General features: G+C 39.9%; 1 protein-coding gene across 3 annotated transcripts in view; it reads left to right on the forward strand.

Annotated features, from left to right (window-relative positions):
* The window catches only part of SPEF2 (sperm flagellar 2), a 168,584-nt gene that overhangs the window by 117,054 nt on the left and 36,506 nt on the right, over positions 1-15,024 (forward strand). For all 3 annotated transcript variants that reach the window (XM_084781449.1, XM_084781450.1, XM_084781448.1), the window contains exons 26-27: positions 3,260-3,440; positions 14,641-14,794. In XM_084781449.1, the coding sequence (XP_084637575.1) occupies positions 3,260-3,440; positions 14,641-14,794 (335 nt within the window). The remainder of the gene's footprint in view (positions 1-3,259; positions 3,441-14,640; positions 14,795-15,024) is intronic.

The raw sequence follows: 15,024 nt of genomic DNA on the forward strand, positions 1-15,024 counted from the left end.
GAAACCAGACTGTTTAAATCCTGAGTCTGTCACTTACTAGGTATATGTAAGTAAGTCAAGATAACTTGCTTGTCTGTCAAGCCACTATAATTTAATGTAAGACTGAATTTCCATTCTAGTAAAAGTAAGGTTGTGAAAATTACAGAAAATAGAATCTACAAAGTATATAGAACCATGTCTGAAAATTGAAACTCTTAAAATCTAGTCCCCAAACTCTCAATAAAGATGCCTTCTTTTGTATTGAATAATACATAACGCCTTATTCTTGCAAGCATGTAATGTTTTAATTGTGTATATTTCATATTCCCACACTGTTTGTTTATCCCTCCCTTGTTCCAAAAATAATTTGAGATGACATTACCACACCAGGTTATGCAATGCTCCAAGTTCCATTTCTTCACTCTTTTTTTCTTCACCCTTTTATTCTTCCATCTAATATTATATTTCTGCCAGATCCATAAATACACAGAAATATACAAACAAGTGAGCATGTACTCTCTTTCAGTCCTAAATACAAGAAAAGCATTGAGCAAGCTGCTAAGAAAACTTTGACATCACAAACAATAATGAAGACCAGAGGCAATAGGAACCATCAGCATCACCAGAAGGGACCAGGTTTCATTGTCTAGAGTGGCAGTGCATTCTGTTCTTAGCACATAATAGCAAACCAGGCATAATGGGGAAGCTATTAGTGTTGGCTCATACAATATGCCCAAAGAAGAACAGACAGTTCCTTTTTTTTTTTTTTTTACAGAGCAACTTCGTTCCAATATCAACCTCAAATCACTGCCATGGCAAAACTGCTGGCACAATCAGCCAGTCCACCAAGCAGGCCAGCAACCAATCAATCACAACCTATAACATGTACAAAGAACCAAAGCATAGTGTGAAGCAGCTTTACATAATGTTTCTACTTCATCCCTTCCATCCACGCTAAAATAACAGTAATGGTAGCAACACAGTATTTTCACAGCAGTAGTTGTAGTTGTTGATAAAGTTATTCATGGTGACAACCGCAGTAATAATGTGTTTGTATTATTCCAAGAAGTGAGGCTCAGAAACTCAAGTAGCATACCTGCAGACAGTGACAGGACTGCTGATACTAGAGGGATTTTCCCCAATATAAGTTAAGCCCATTTTCATCAACAAATAACTGTAATTTCAATACAGAGACATTACGTATTCACGTTTGTTCTCTTTTCCACACCCCTTTCTTTTTTGTTGTTTAAAATTGATTTTAGGCAATTTCCCATGCTTGTAGTTCTGACTACTCTCACCATCCACCTCTCATGCCCCTCACACAAGAGTCAATCCTCCCTCCTCCCTGTGCACACAGAGACTCATTGGCGACCAAGGAGCTTCCGATAAATGAGCACTCAAGCCTACACATGACATTAGTCTATACCATGCCGTCTGAGATTCAGGGGATACTACAGAAAGGCTGGGTGGAAAGAATGTAACAGGCAGGAGAGGCTACAAAATGCTACCATCAGGGCATGCTACGCCATTGCAAGCACAGCCTCACAGGAGCTGCAGTTGCCTGTACCAGGTTTGAACAAGACGGGGCCTGTCAACAGCCAATCGTGGGTAGAGCAGAAACTTATGATGTCTTACTTTTTTGCTGAACTATTGGCCAGTGATGGACTCTGGGGGAGGGACAGTCATTGTCTTTGGCTGTGTGACAAACAATAAGCCTCCAAGCTCCAATGGATAATTCCAAACCCAGTGGGGCACAAACCCAAAGTCATTTTCTACTGTCCCGCAAAGCAGTGTTAGGCTATGTAAATGTCTAGAGATGATCACATATGTGATCTTACTGCAGCCTGAATAGCTTTGATCTAGCAGCAACTTTTTATTAAGATATAATTCAGTGTGTGAGTACATTTTCAACGCATTGCACTTATAGTTATGGTAGATTATCAGAATTCCAAACATGGGTCATAGTTACTGCTCTACTGCTGTGAGATTATGACATGAATAGAGCATAAAAGAAATGCATTAAATTGGGGGCTTGATTACAGGTTTGGAGGGCTAGTCCATGATCACCCTGGTGGGAAGCACACAGGCATGGCGCTCGAGCAGTAGCTGAGAGATTTATACCCTGATCTGCAAGAAGCAGAAGAGAAACACTGGGTCTGACCTAGGTTTTTGAAACTGCCAAGCCCACCTCCAGTGACACACCTCCTCCAACAAAGGGTAGCTACTCCTACAACCAAGGCTTCGACCCCTAATCCTTTTCAAACAGTTGGACAACTGAAGGTTAAGCATTTAATTATATGAACCTCTAGGGGGTTTTTCTCATTCAAAATGCCGCACACTGTGAAAAGCAACATGTTCAGTTCAAGAAATCTCATCTGATGCTTCCAAGCAAGAAACGAGCTATTTGTTTTCTCGCGTTCACAACTATCTTTCTAAATCACTGTTCCAGATCCCAGCTTCATGACTCTATTAAAAACAAATGGTATTTCTGCTCTTGATACTGACTTACTTGTTAAAATTTCAATCACATAACCTTTGGAGTTACTCATTTCCAATTCCTTCTCCAAACTTAAGCCTCTTTATATATTTTTGTCTCTAGAGGATCACCCCAAATATAACCAACACTATACTCCATGTCGCTCTTTGTACTTGAACTAGCCCCTGAGATCTCAGGATCAAGAGTAGCATATTCTCATAGATTGTTCTAAAACCCCCACTAGAGGAAGAAATACTACTGACAGAAGAACGCAAGCCTCACTCTCGTGTTTTGCCACAGCACTTGATGAAGAGAAAATCTCCACTCCCCCTAAATAAGGAGGGGGGAGCGCTTCCAAAGCCTCACCTGGCAGCCTCACTTCTCTTTAATAGCCCCAGTTGCATTTGTGTTAATAACATTTTTATGTCAGGATGCTAAGTTGAATAGTTTCATTGGGATTACTTTACCCGTACTGACTTGCCCTCAGGAGAAGCGTATGCCCTGGAAATACAACAAAACTCTTTCTTCATAATCACTGCTATTTTAAGTATTGACAACTAAACCTGAAAAAAAAAAAGTCTTGGTGTGAGCTTCCTATTCTTAGCAAACTTCTGTAGACCACATAAATGGGAACGCAGCATTTCCCGATCATATCCCCTTCAAAATGATTCTAGGAAAACACTGGAAATGTGAATTAAAGCAACAAAACAAACTAACACTGTCACAAAAGTAGAATTCTATCAAATAAGCCCCTTCTGCTTCTTTGTTTCCCTCCCCCCCCCCCGACCTCCCCCCACCCCAAAGAATTCCTCTAGTTCCTCGGATATCCACTTCTCCAGAAAATGTTACCATCAAGCCAAAGGTGAAGGCGATACTGAAGGGCAGGATCGACTCCGCGTTAGAAGGTGTGGAGTCTAACTTTGAGGTAGATGAGAAGATAGTGACGGACACCTGGCAGCAGGCTTCCTTAGCCGTCACCCACATGGTAAGCGTCGCCTGTAGCTGCGTGTCGCTTCCTTAGCCGTCACCCACACGGTAAGCGTCGCCTGTAGCTGCGTGTCGCTTCCTTAGCTGTCACCCACATGGTAAGCGTCGCCTGTAGCTGCGTGTCGCTTCCTTAGCCGTCACCCACATGGTAAGCGTCGCCTGTAGCTGCGTGTCTTCTCAGCAACCCTGCTGCTTATGTGGCACCACTGGTAACATGGCGCAGATACAACATTTATGTGATAATCGTCCTCACGGTATAAAAAGGCATGCCTTTCAGAAGTTATCATTGCCTAAGGGATTATTGGGGGGTTATTTTTCCTGAAAGAAATAGGAAGTTAGGGGTAGAGACATCAAGTCTTTGACATCATGAAAGAAGTGAGACAGTTTCTTTCAGTGCTGGGCTAGCTTGCAAATGCAGGGGACTAAAGGGCAATAGAGTGTTATGGAGGGTATGACGGTGGCCCTATAGAAAACTCACCCTCCTTAACAGGGATATGTGCTTCCCTGTGATGGCCAAATTTGCCATCAAATAATGAGGTTCAACATGAGCAGATTTTTTATTTCCTAGAAAATCCGGAAATACAAGGTTTTTGGTTGGTTGGTTTTTCAAGTGATACTACTGTTTTTAGGGTTTTTTAAATTATTATAATATATTCATATTACATCCCAATTGTTATTGTCTCTCTTGTATCTTCCCGTTCCCACATTCCCTCCTCTTCTGCCCTATTCCCCTACCCTGGATCTCTGGCCTCCTCCACCATATGACCACAGCCTATCAGGTATCATCTGGATGGCCTCCCCCCCCCCCAAGGGGGAGTGATCAAACCAGGGGCAGAGAGTAGGACACCAGAGCTCATGTCAGAGGCAGCCCCCGCTCCTTCCACAACCATGGAGAATGAACTGTCCATTAGCTAGATCTGAAGAGTGGGGGGGGGTCTAGATTCACTGCTTGCATTGCCGTTGGATGGTGCAACAGTTTGTGCAGGCCCCCTGGGTCCAGATCAGCTGGCCTTGATGGTTTCCTTGTGGGACTCCAGAAACTTCTGGGTTCTTCTATCCCCCTACTCTTCCCTACCACTCTTAGCACTCTGCCCAGAGTCCTGCTCCAAGTCCTGGCATCTGTCCCATTCCTTCACAAGATGGACTCTCTCAGAGGACATCTATGTTGGGCTAATATCCACTTATGAGTATATACTATGCACATCTTTCTGGGTCTGGGTTACCTCACTCAGGAGGATCTTTTCTAGTCCCATCTATTTGCCTGCAAATTTCAAGATTTCCTTGTTTTTAATAGCTGAGTAATATTCCACTGTGTAAATGTACCACAGTTTCTTTATCCATTCTTTGATTGAGGGGCATCTAAGTTGTTTCCAGATTCTGGCTACTAGGAATAAAGCTGCTATGAGCCTAGCTGAGCAAATATACTTGTTGTATGGTGGAGCATGTTTTGGGAATATGCCCAGGAGTGGTATAGCCGGGTCTTGAGGCAGCATTACTCCCAATCTTCCAAGAAAGCACCAGATTGATTTTCAAAGTGGTTGTACAAGTTTGTGTTCCCACCAGCAAGTGTTCCTCTTTCTCCACATCCTAGCCAGCATGTGCTGTCACATTAATTTTTTATCTTAGCCATTCTGGTAGGTGTAAGATGGAATCACAGAATCATTTTGATTTGCATTTCCCTGGTAACTAAGGAGGCTGAACATTTCTTTAAATGTTTCTCAGCCATGTGATATTCCTCTGTTGATAATTCTATATTTAGCTCTGTACGCCATATTTAATTGAGTAATTTGGGTTGATGGTATTGAATTTCTTGAGTTCTTTATATGTTTTGGATAATAGCCCTTTATTGGATGATGTTTAGCTTTAATGAATGAAATACAATTCTCAGAAATATTTTACAAAACCAAGAAAGAAAACAGAAAGACCAATTTAAATCATTAATATATACTATATATCAAGGAAGGTAAATTATATAGTTTTTACATATGAACGACTTCCAAACTTCAACCTGTGCCCTTTTTACTGTTTCTAAGTCAGGATAGGGTAAGTAGTATTGCGCTTTCACAGTGGAGAGCAAAGGTGCACATAGAAAGGCTTGGTTCTGTTCTGCCCGCTTGGCTTTAATTTCCCTTTTGCATCATTCTTTGATTTTCACTGAAGTACTCCATTTTATCAGGAAACAGTATCGACCTCCCCAAAGGTCTTATTGAAGAGGTGGAAGAGGCGCCTGCATCATAATCTTACAGTAGGAGGTCCGCCTTAACTTCCCTTGGGGTCCTTTTTGTCTGACTTTACCCCACTTCTCCTTGTTCTCACCTCTATCCTTTGTCTCTCAAAGAATGTTTGAAAGAACCTTTAAGTGTGGATGTTGCTCACATCAAGAAAATGCATAAAATGCATTTGCCTGGCTTCAAACGCTCACTAAAGTAAATACTCATGACACCAGTACCCAGGAATGTGTGAAGCCAGGCTCTCAGTGGCTAGGTCTCCTCATGCTGCACCTGCTAAACCGTGGCCCTCATCAGTGAACCACTATCTTGCCTTTTCAATCAATTCCTCTCTGACCCAAGTCTGTATCTCCTAAACAATATATTGTAGTTGTGCCTACCTTTGAGTTTTAAGGAAATCAACCCAATATCTCTCTGTCTCTGTTTGTCTGTCTGTCTGTCTGTCTGTCTGTTTCTCTCTCTCTCTCTCTCTCTCTCTATATATATATATATATATATATATATATATATATATATATATATATATATATCTTTCTCTCTCTCTGTATGTGTGTCTATATGTGTGTATCATTGCTTAATATGCATATACTTTATTGTTCAGATGTAAAAATTATATAATTTACCTTCCTTGTTATATAGTATATTTAAATGATTCAAATTATATCTACATTTATATATCTGTTTTAAGCCCTGTTTTTTTATATTCTCATTACATTTGTTTTTTTCTTGGAATTATCAAGAGCTGTGCTAGAACTACCCATTACGAGAATGAACCTACTCCTTTCTATCTGAAATTTGCTTGATTCCTGCCTTTTGTGTATTTGAGACTATGAAACCAGATTCATGGATAATTTAAGATGAAAACCTCTTCTAGTGAATTGAGCATCTGATCTGGGAATAATTTTTACCTATAATGAACTTTTTTGAAATTATACTTTTAGGTCATGTACATATATTTTCTTTTAGTATCTCTATTTAAAAAGCCTCATAGTGTCATCCATTTCTTCGTAGTGATGTAATATGCTCAGTTACTATTCCCTTCGTGCCAAACCCTGAAATTATATAGTAAGTTATTAACTACATTTATCATTCAGGATGATTGCTAAGTGAATTATTTTGTTATTTCTACAAAATGAGGAAAATTGAATAATTTAAAATATTTAATACAAAAGGAGATAGAATATTTGGAACAAGTACTAAGAAGCACATAACAACATAATGGTTATAGATTCTAAATATGCCTAAATCATATTATATTTTTTAAGATACAGATAAAATAACTAGCATTAGATTGTTTAAACCAATACATAACCTAAGGGGGCTAGCTAGGTGGCTCAGAGGTGCTTACTGCCAAGCCTTCCAGCTGGGGTTTGATCCTTAGAATGTATGTGGTAGAAGAGAGAGATGGTCCTATAAGTCACCTTCTGATGTCCACACACGCTATGGCACTCATGTATGCCTGCACACACATAAATGCACAACAAACAATTTTTTAATATATTTTCCATTTTCTTAGATTGTCAGTCATATATTTATATAATGAATTTCAGTCCTTTTCATCACCCGGTCCCCCTCAGGACCCCCACTGTCTCTCCTAGCGCTGGTCTTCTTCTTAAGGAGTCTTGCAATTAAAGTTCAGTCTGAGTTAGTTGCCGGCGTCTGGGAGAAGAGGTATTCAGTGGAGCAAGGGCTGCAACCCTGAAGAAGGTGATGCTCTCCTGTGACCAGCCTCACGGACTCCTATATCTTCCATGGGCAAACGTTGTGTCACTAATCACGGATTCAATGAGTTCATGAATGCACTGAATATGTCATGTCCAGAAGCCATAGTTTTGCTTGCACATCTTCAGTTCTTCCACTCTTTTTGCCTCCTCTTATGTGATGTTCACTGTGCCTTAGAGAAGGGTGGTATTAAAACAAAACAAAACAGATACAGATACAGAAATGCTCTCTCATTACTAATGAAAAAGGTGCATGGCATGGCCATTCCAAGTGCCACTATAGAATCTCAAACCTTGACCGAGAGACCCTGAGACTCAGCCTTCCTGAGTCTTGTCATTGCTACCTCACCATCCTTATAACTGTGTGGATCAGGCTTGCTCACTTTTCCTTGTACTATTGCATGGCCATGCCCATGCCTACTGCTCCTTCCCCTTCTAAAATATGTACCTCTTACTTGTAGTTGATTAGATCTTCTGAGGTTTCATTTGGTTGGTTGGATGGTTGGTTTTTGGTTAGTTGGTTTGTTGGGTTTTTTTTTTCTTGAAGTTCCTGACTTCTATGATCATGACCTCCTCTTATATTTGTAGTTTCTGATGTTCCTCCCAGTGTCTTGGCTCATTGAATCTCTCTCTCTCTCTCTCTCTCTCTCTCTCTCTCTCTCTCTCTCTCTCTCTGTGTGTGTGTGTGTGTGTGTGTGTGTGTGTGTGTGTGTGTGTCTGTGTGTGTGTGTGTCTGTGTGTGTGAAAGAGAGACAGAGACAGAGAAACAGAGAGAAAGACAGACAGACAGAGAGAAGAGATTCATGTGCATGCTCACGTGTGTAAATGTGGGTATGTGCCTCTTATAGTGCATGTGCTTAGAGGTCAGAGGACAACCTTGGGTGTCTCACCACACTTCCTACCTCCCTTGTTGTCTTCTTCTGCCTCTTTGCAAATGCATGCCAGACAAGCCGTACCATAATCATCAGGAGCTCCTCCCATCTCCACCTCTGATCTTGCTGCACTGAGACTACAGAGGGCCAACACTGCACTTAACATTTTGTCTTTTCTGAAGATTCAAGCTCAGGTCTCCATCCTTGCTTAGCAAGCACTCTATTCACTAAGTCATCCACCCATCCCTAGTTGGTCATTTTTTTGTTAGTGTTTTCCCCGGATACTTAACTTGGTTCTATTATTGTTCATATACCTTAGTTTAGTACAATGCCCATACCTAAGACAATCCTGAGTTATCAGTACAGCCTTGAGATGCTGCTGCACCTGCTTCCATGTTCCCAACACTGAAGCCAATAAAAAGATGATGGAGATGACAATAATGATTAGCACAAACACCACAAGCGCCAAGTCCCAGGGAGTGGGAAGCAGGTGCAGATTTTCTAGAAAGATCATGAAGTATTGGCATTGTTAATTGAACTTCAAAAACATAACGGGCAAGACACACATAGTGCATCAAAACAACCAAGAAAAAATACTGCATTCTTAAAGAGAGGAACATATAGCCAGAGTATTAGCTATGCTGCATATGACAATTAAACACACTCTTTGGAGTTTTGAAAAATCTGTTAGCTTCTCTAAATCTTCAACTTTTCCTCTTAACACATGAGGATATTTCTCAAATGATTGAAATTCAGTAAAGTAGTGTGTATAAAAATGTTTTATACCATATACTATAAATATTGTTTATTTGCTAGAAATTTTTTTAAAGTTGTACATATTTTCTTTGGAATGTCTCATAGGAAGCATAGGAAAAATGCTCACTTAATACTATTATGAATACTGTATATGAATTATATATGAATCAGGATTTTAGATGTTTTAATAGACTTCTATAAATCTAATGTCACACAATTTAAAAAAGACAAAAAAATAAAAAAAAATCATGAGTTTAGCACCTGGACCCTTAAATGAATAAATCATGTCTTGTTAGAAAATGAACATTTAAAGAAACTTTGAGTTCCAAATGAGACAGGTGTGATTCAGAAAATGGATGTAGGCAAACAGTTCCAAATGAGTTGGCACAATTGGAATGAACTGCACCCTAATTCAGGCTTTTTCTAAGGAGCAATTTTGCCAAAAGCTACTCATTTAGTGTGCTATGTTAATTTTTAGCAAAACTTTCTAATTGATAGGTTTGTAATGATTTCGGAGAAGTCATATTTAACACCTACAATGTCAAGTCATTATGTTTGAAGTTCTTACCAGCCTTAGAAGCTACTTTTAAAAATGTATTCTAAATTCTGCTAATTCTTGAAAGAGATCTCGAGGTCTTTGAGAAAAATGCTAATCATAGTTATTACCTTCATCATCATCACAAGGTTGTTTGCCAAGGAGATAAGTCCAATTTTAAAGGAAATTGCTAACTTACACTACTTTGCAAGAACAATTTTTTAAAAAAATGAATTGCTTGCAATCTAAAGGGGGTCTGTTTAACAATCAAGCTTTCAACTTTACCAAGAACTTAAAAGCACAGTAGATAGCATGAAATCCATTTTAATCAAAAGGTCAGCTGTTGGGGGAAAAACTCCAAAACAAGCCAACCAAGCTGGCATTTTCTTTTTTTTTTAATTTAATTTTATTAATTTATTATTATTACATCTCAATGGTTATCCCATCCCTTGTATCCTCCCATTCTTCCCTCCCTCCCATTTTCCCCTTATTCCCCTCCCCTATGACTGTTCCTGAGGGGGATTACCTCCCCCTCTATATGATCATAGGGTATCAAGTCTCTTCTTGGTAACCTGCTGTCCTTCCTCTGAGTGCCACCAGGTCTCCCCCTCCAGGGGACATGGTCAAAGGTGAGGCACCAGAGTATGTGAGAAAGTCATATCCCACTCTCCACTCTACTGTGGAGAGTGTTCTGTCCATTGTCTAGATATGGGTAGGGGTTTAAAGTTTACTGCCTGTATTGACCTTGGCTGGTGCCATAGTTTGAGCGGGACCCCTGGGCCCAAATCTGCCTATCATAATGTTCTTCTTGTAGGTTTTTCTAGGACCCTCTGGATCCTTCTACTTTGCTATTCTCCCATGCTTCCCTCATCTAGAGTCCCAATAGGATATCCTCCCCTCTGTCCCAGTTTCCTGGTAAGTGAAGACTTTCATGGGACATGCCCCTTGGGCTAGTATGCAGATATAAGTGAGTATACACCATTTGAATCTTTCTGTTTCTGGGTTAACTCAGATCAATTCTAGTTCAATCCATTTATCCACAAATTTCAGGAATTCTTGTTTTTAATAGCTGAGTAGTATTCCATAGTGTAAATGTACCACAGTTTCTTTATCCATTCTTCTACTGAGGGACACTTAGGCTGTTTCCATGATCTGGCTATTATGAATAAGGCTGCTATGAACATGGTTGAGCAAATTTTCTTGTTGTGTGCTGGAGCATCTTCTGGGTATATTCCAAGGAGTGGAATAGCTAGGTCTTGAGGAAGCCTTATTTTCAGTTTTCTGAGATAGCACCAGATAGATTTCCAAAGTGGCTGTACTAGTTTGCATTCCCACCAGCAATGAAGGAGTGTTCCTCTATCCCCACATCCTCGCCAGCATATGGTGTCACTTGAATTTTTTATCTTAGCCATTCTGATGGGTGTAAGATGGAATCTCAGAGTTTTGTTTTTGTTTGTTTGTTTGTTTGTTTGTTTGTTTTTTGCATTTCCCTGATGACTAAGGAGGTTGAGCATTTCTTTAAGTGTTTCTCAGCCATTTGATATTCCTCTGTTGAGAATTCTCTGTTTATTTCCAAGCCCCATTTCTCAATTGAGTTATTTGGCTTGGTGGTGTTTAATTTCTTGAGCTCTTTATATATTTTGGATATTAGACCTTTGTCAGATGTAGCATTGGTGAAGATATTTTCCCAAACTGGCATTTTCTATATAGCTTTTCTGCCTATCTCAAGTGCTGGAGGCAAATCTTTCTGTGATGTTACAATTTTAAAAGAAAATCTCTCAGTTAGCAAACATTGCCCTCCATAAGGAGAGCACAGGTACCTAAAGTTAGGGAGAGTACAAATAGGTCTGGGAGTATGAAAGCCCTTCTGTAGGTGATGAGGCTTAATGTCCATGGAGCAGTTGGAGACAGCTACATGCAGAGCCATGGGGTATGAAGTGAGTGTCAGGGGTCTGGAAAAGGCAGCAACTTCCTGGCCTTTTACAAACATGAATACAAAGGCCTTTGAGGGGGATAGGCCGTGTGTGTGTGTGTGTGTGTGTGTGTGTGTCTGAGTGTCTGTCTGTATGTGTGTCTGTGTGTGTATGTTTGTGTGTGTGTTTCTGTGTTTGTGTGTGTGTGTGTCTGTGTTTGTCTGTGTGTGTGTCTCTGTGTGTGTGTGTCTGTGTTTGTCTGTGTGTGTGTGTGTCTGTGTCAGTGTGTGTTTGTGTGTGTGTGTGTGTGTGTGTGTGTGTGTGTGTGTGTGTGTCCTATACTCTTGTTCATTTTCCTCATTCTATTAATCTCAGAAATCATATCAGATCTGGATGTCACAAATGCTTAAACAGAGAAACTCTGTCTCAAAAAAGCAAAACAAAACAAAAATACATATCATCTTATTGATTCTCATCTCCTGAACCTCTAAAATGCATGTGGGTTTTCTATACTTCTTTGAGTCTTTTCTCGGTTCTCATAAATAATCTTTGCTGCCTGCCCCAGAGTCAAATAAACTTAGTACTTACTTCTAGTATTTCCAGAAACAAGGATAACCTGAGGGACATAACTCTTAAATAAAGATTTTCAATATATATATAGATAGATAGATAGATACAAAGATGATAAATATTTTATATGTAAACATGCATATACTCTTAAATTTAAATTTTATAAATAGTAATTGTATATCTTTTGACTTATATTTGATATTTTGATATTAATAGGCATTTTTAAATGAACACCAAACTAACAATGTATCTAGCATCTCATTTACTATCAGATTTTTGGAATAAACATTGGAAATGCACTCTACCAATTTTGGAATATAAAATACATAACTCAAGACTGCTACTGTTACCATGCTACATAATAGGCCATCAGAATTTATTTATTTCATCTGACTAGGACACTTTATCCTTTAGCTAACATTTTCTTTGCACCGTATCATCCACCTTCAACCGCTGATAGACATCGCTTGACTCTATACTTCAGTGAGGTCAATATTTTTACATATGTGTTTGTATGCATGAGAGAAAGGGACTGTTTAGTAGTTAATGCTCTGAACTTGTATACAATGTCTCCTGGGTTTGTCTATGTAGTCCTGAGACAAGGCTAAAGCATATAGAAACTCTTAAAGTAGAGAGGATGTAAAGTGGGCCAGTAAAGGTCTGTATCTCCTCAGTATGATTATCATAAAGTGATAAGACAGCATTAATCCAGACATTCATGAGAGTGAGAGAGAGGCTAACTATGACTAGAGACACATAGAAAGTGAGAGAGTAGGAGAAACTAGGGACTATGACATTGGCCTGTGGCAAATATTATCTCCACAAGCAGTGAATCTTCTGGGAGGGTGACAAGAGTTAGAACGGATTAAACACAGGATTAATGTTTATGGTTCAACTGCTGTTGGACCTACTTTCTTCAGGACTGGCTAGAGGGATGTGAAATTTTTATCTCATTTTATCTATAGTGCACAGACACAATCTGTAAACAAACATGCTTTTGCAATATGGTAATTTCATAGGATAATATTTAGGTAGGATTAAAATGTACAGTAATAACCATCATCATCATCATCATCATCATCAGCTAGGAACCAAAGCTCCACCTACTTGTCTTCTGCCCAGTTATAGGCTGTCCATGCTCTTTAATAACCAACCAGAGACAATTGGGGAGCAAAGTTTATACAACAGTCATTCGGTGTACCTGAGAATATACTTTTGTGGACTGTAACTAGATCTTAGGGCTCTGAAATTAGCATTTGCATACAGACCAACCTTCAACAGGGTCAACCTTGAAAGTTTAAGAAAATGAACTAGTTATTTTTCTGCCAACTTGACACAAGTTGGAGTCATCTCAAAGGGAGGGGGGATCATTTGGGGAATTGTCTCTATCAGACTGTTCTGTAGGAAAGCCTGTGGGAAAAAAATTCTTGATTAATAATTGGTATGAGAGGGCATAAGCCTGGGCAGGTGGTCCTGGCTTGATTAAGAAAACAATCTGAGCAAGCCATGGGGGCAGAGAGCAAAGCAGTGAACAGTGTCCCTCTGTCCGTCTGTAGTTCCTGACTTTGCCTGATTGAGATTCTACCTTGACTTCCGTTAATGATGGGCTAGCACTGGGAGGTGTAAACCAAACAAACACCTTCCTCTCCAGGATGCCTTTGGTCATGGTGTTTATCACAGCAATAGGAAGGAAACTAGACCAGAAACTGTTGGGGGGCGGTGGGGTAGCCTGTCCTAGAGGCAAGAGATAACAGAAACTTGGAAGAAGAGCTAATGCGAAATTCATAGAGGTGTTTAATCTGAAAGATGCATGAAAAAAGGCCATTGATCTAAATCATGGCCAAATTAATTAAAGCAAGCTTTTGTATTCCTGTACATGAGCTGTCTCTCACTCAGGTGGGGTTTAAGAGATCAGCTTTAGACCTGGAGAGTGTAGGGGTTTTTATAGTTCAGGAGTAGGGGGTTTCCAAATAGGGGATAGGGACTTGGTGAACAAAATAGGCAGGAATACAGGAGCAGCACATAAGCATAACAAGTAGGTCATAACAACCTCCTGAAACAAAGACATGGCTCAAGGTGGTCATAACAAGATGATTTTAAAAAACACCCTTTTATAAACAAAGGCATGGTTTCTGTTTCGTGGAACAGGCAGGACAGAACCATTTGTGGTTAAGGTTACAGGTGGGCATAGTTAGTCCTTGAGAGACAAATGTAATTGTAAACAGGATTGAATCTAGTTTGTTTTTACTATAAGATGACTTTCAAGCCTAAGATAGGGCCAGGCTGGTTTATCAGTGGAGATAAAACTAAATGAAGGTGTGCAAAATACTAGATTTGTCAGATTACAGTTCCAACTTGGTACAAACAACACTGCATTGCAATCAGGGATTAATGAGATAAGAGCCTCCTTGTAGACAGCTGCAGGGAAATAACACTTAGGGGCTGGATCATCCAATCAAAGAACTGTGTACTTCTTAAAGGGCAAGACCACGGGCATCGCTGTTTATAGTGGGATGACACTCCAGAGGAACCTAAATGAATAAATCCACGTGATTATCACATTTGCTTACTGCCATCCTCACTAAAATACTGCTCCCATACAGGTGGCTGCTGAAGTCCACCAAAGGCTCGTAGAAGAAGAAAATGAAACGCCACCACCAGACACCAAAGAAAAGTCTCCTCAGTCGGGTGGGAAAAAAAATGCCAAGAAGGAGAAAGAGCCACTCAAGAAGAAAAAGACAGAGAAGAAAGCAAAAGGTATTCATGACACTAGGACCCAGTCCCCATGTCACTTCAGACCTATGCACCAGGCATGTCAGCCTCTAAGCAGCTTGGATGCTAGGCAGTGTTGTAAACTATAGACATAAGAGTCTGCGGGCTGTGGATGTCATTGGCAAACCGCAGTGCATATCAGCACCGCCTAATTCATTTAAGAAAATCATAGATGAAACCAGCAGATGTATTTCAAAGGCAGCTCTAACCATATT

Source organism: Acomys minous (assembly GCF_964271855.1).
Source record: "Acomys minous genome assembly, chromosome: 5".
Taxonomy (NCBI): domain Eukaryota; kingdom Metazoa; phylum Chordata; class Mammalia; order Rodentia; family Muridae; genus Acomys; species Acomys minous.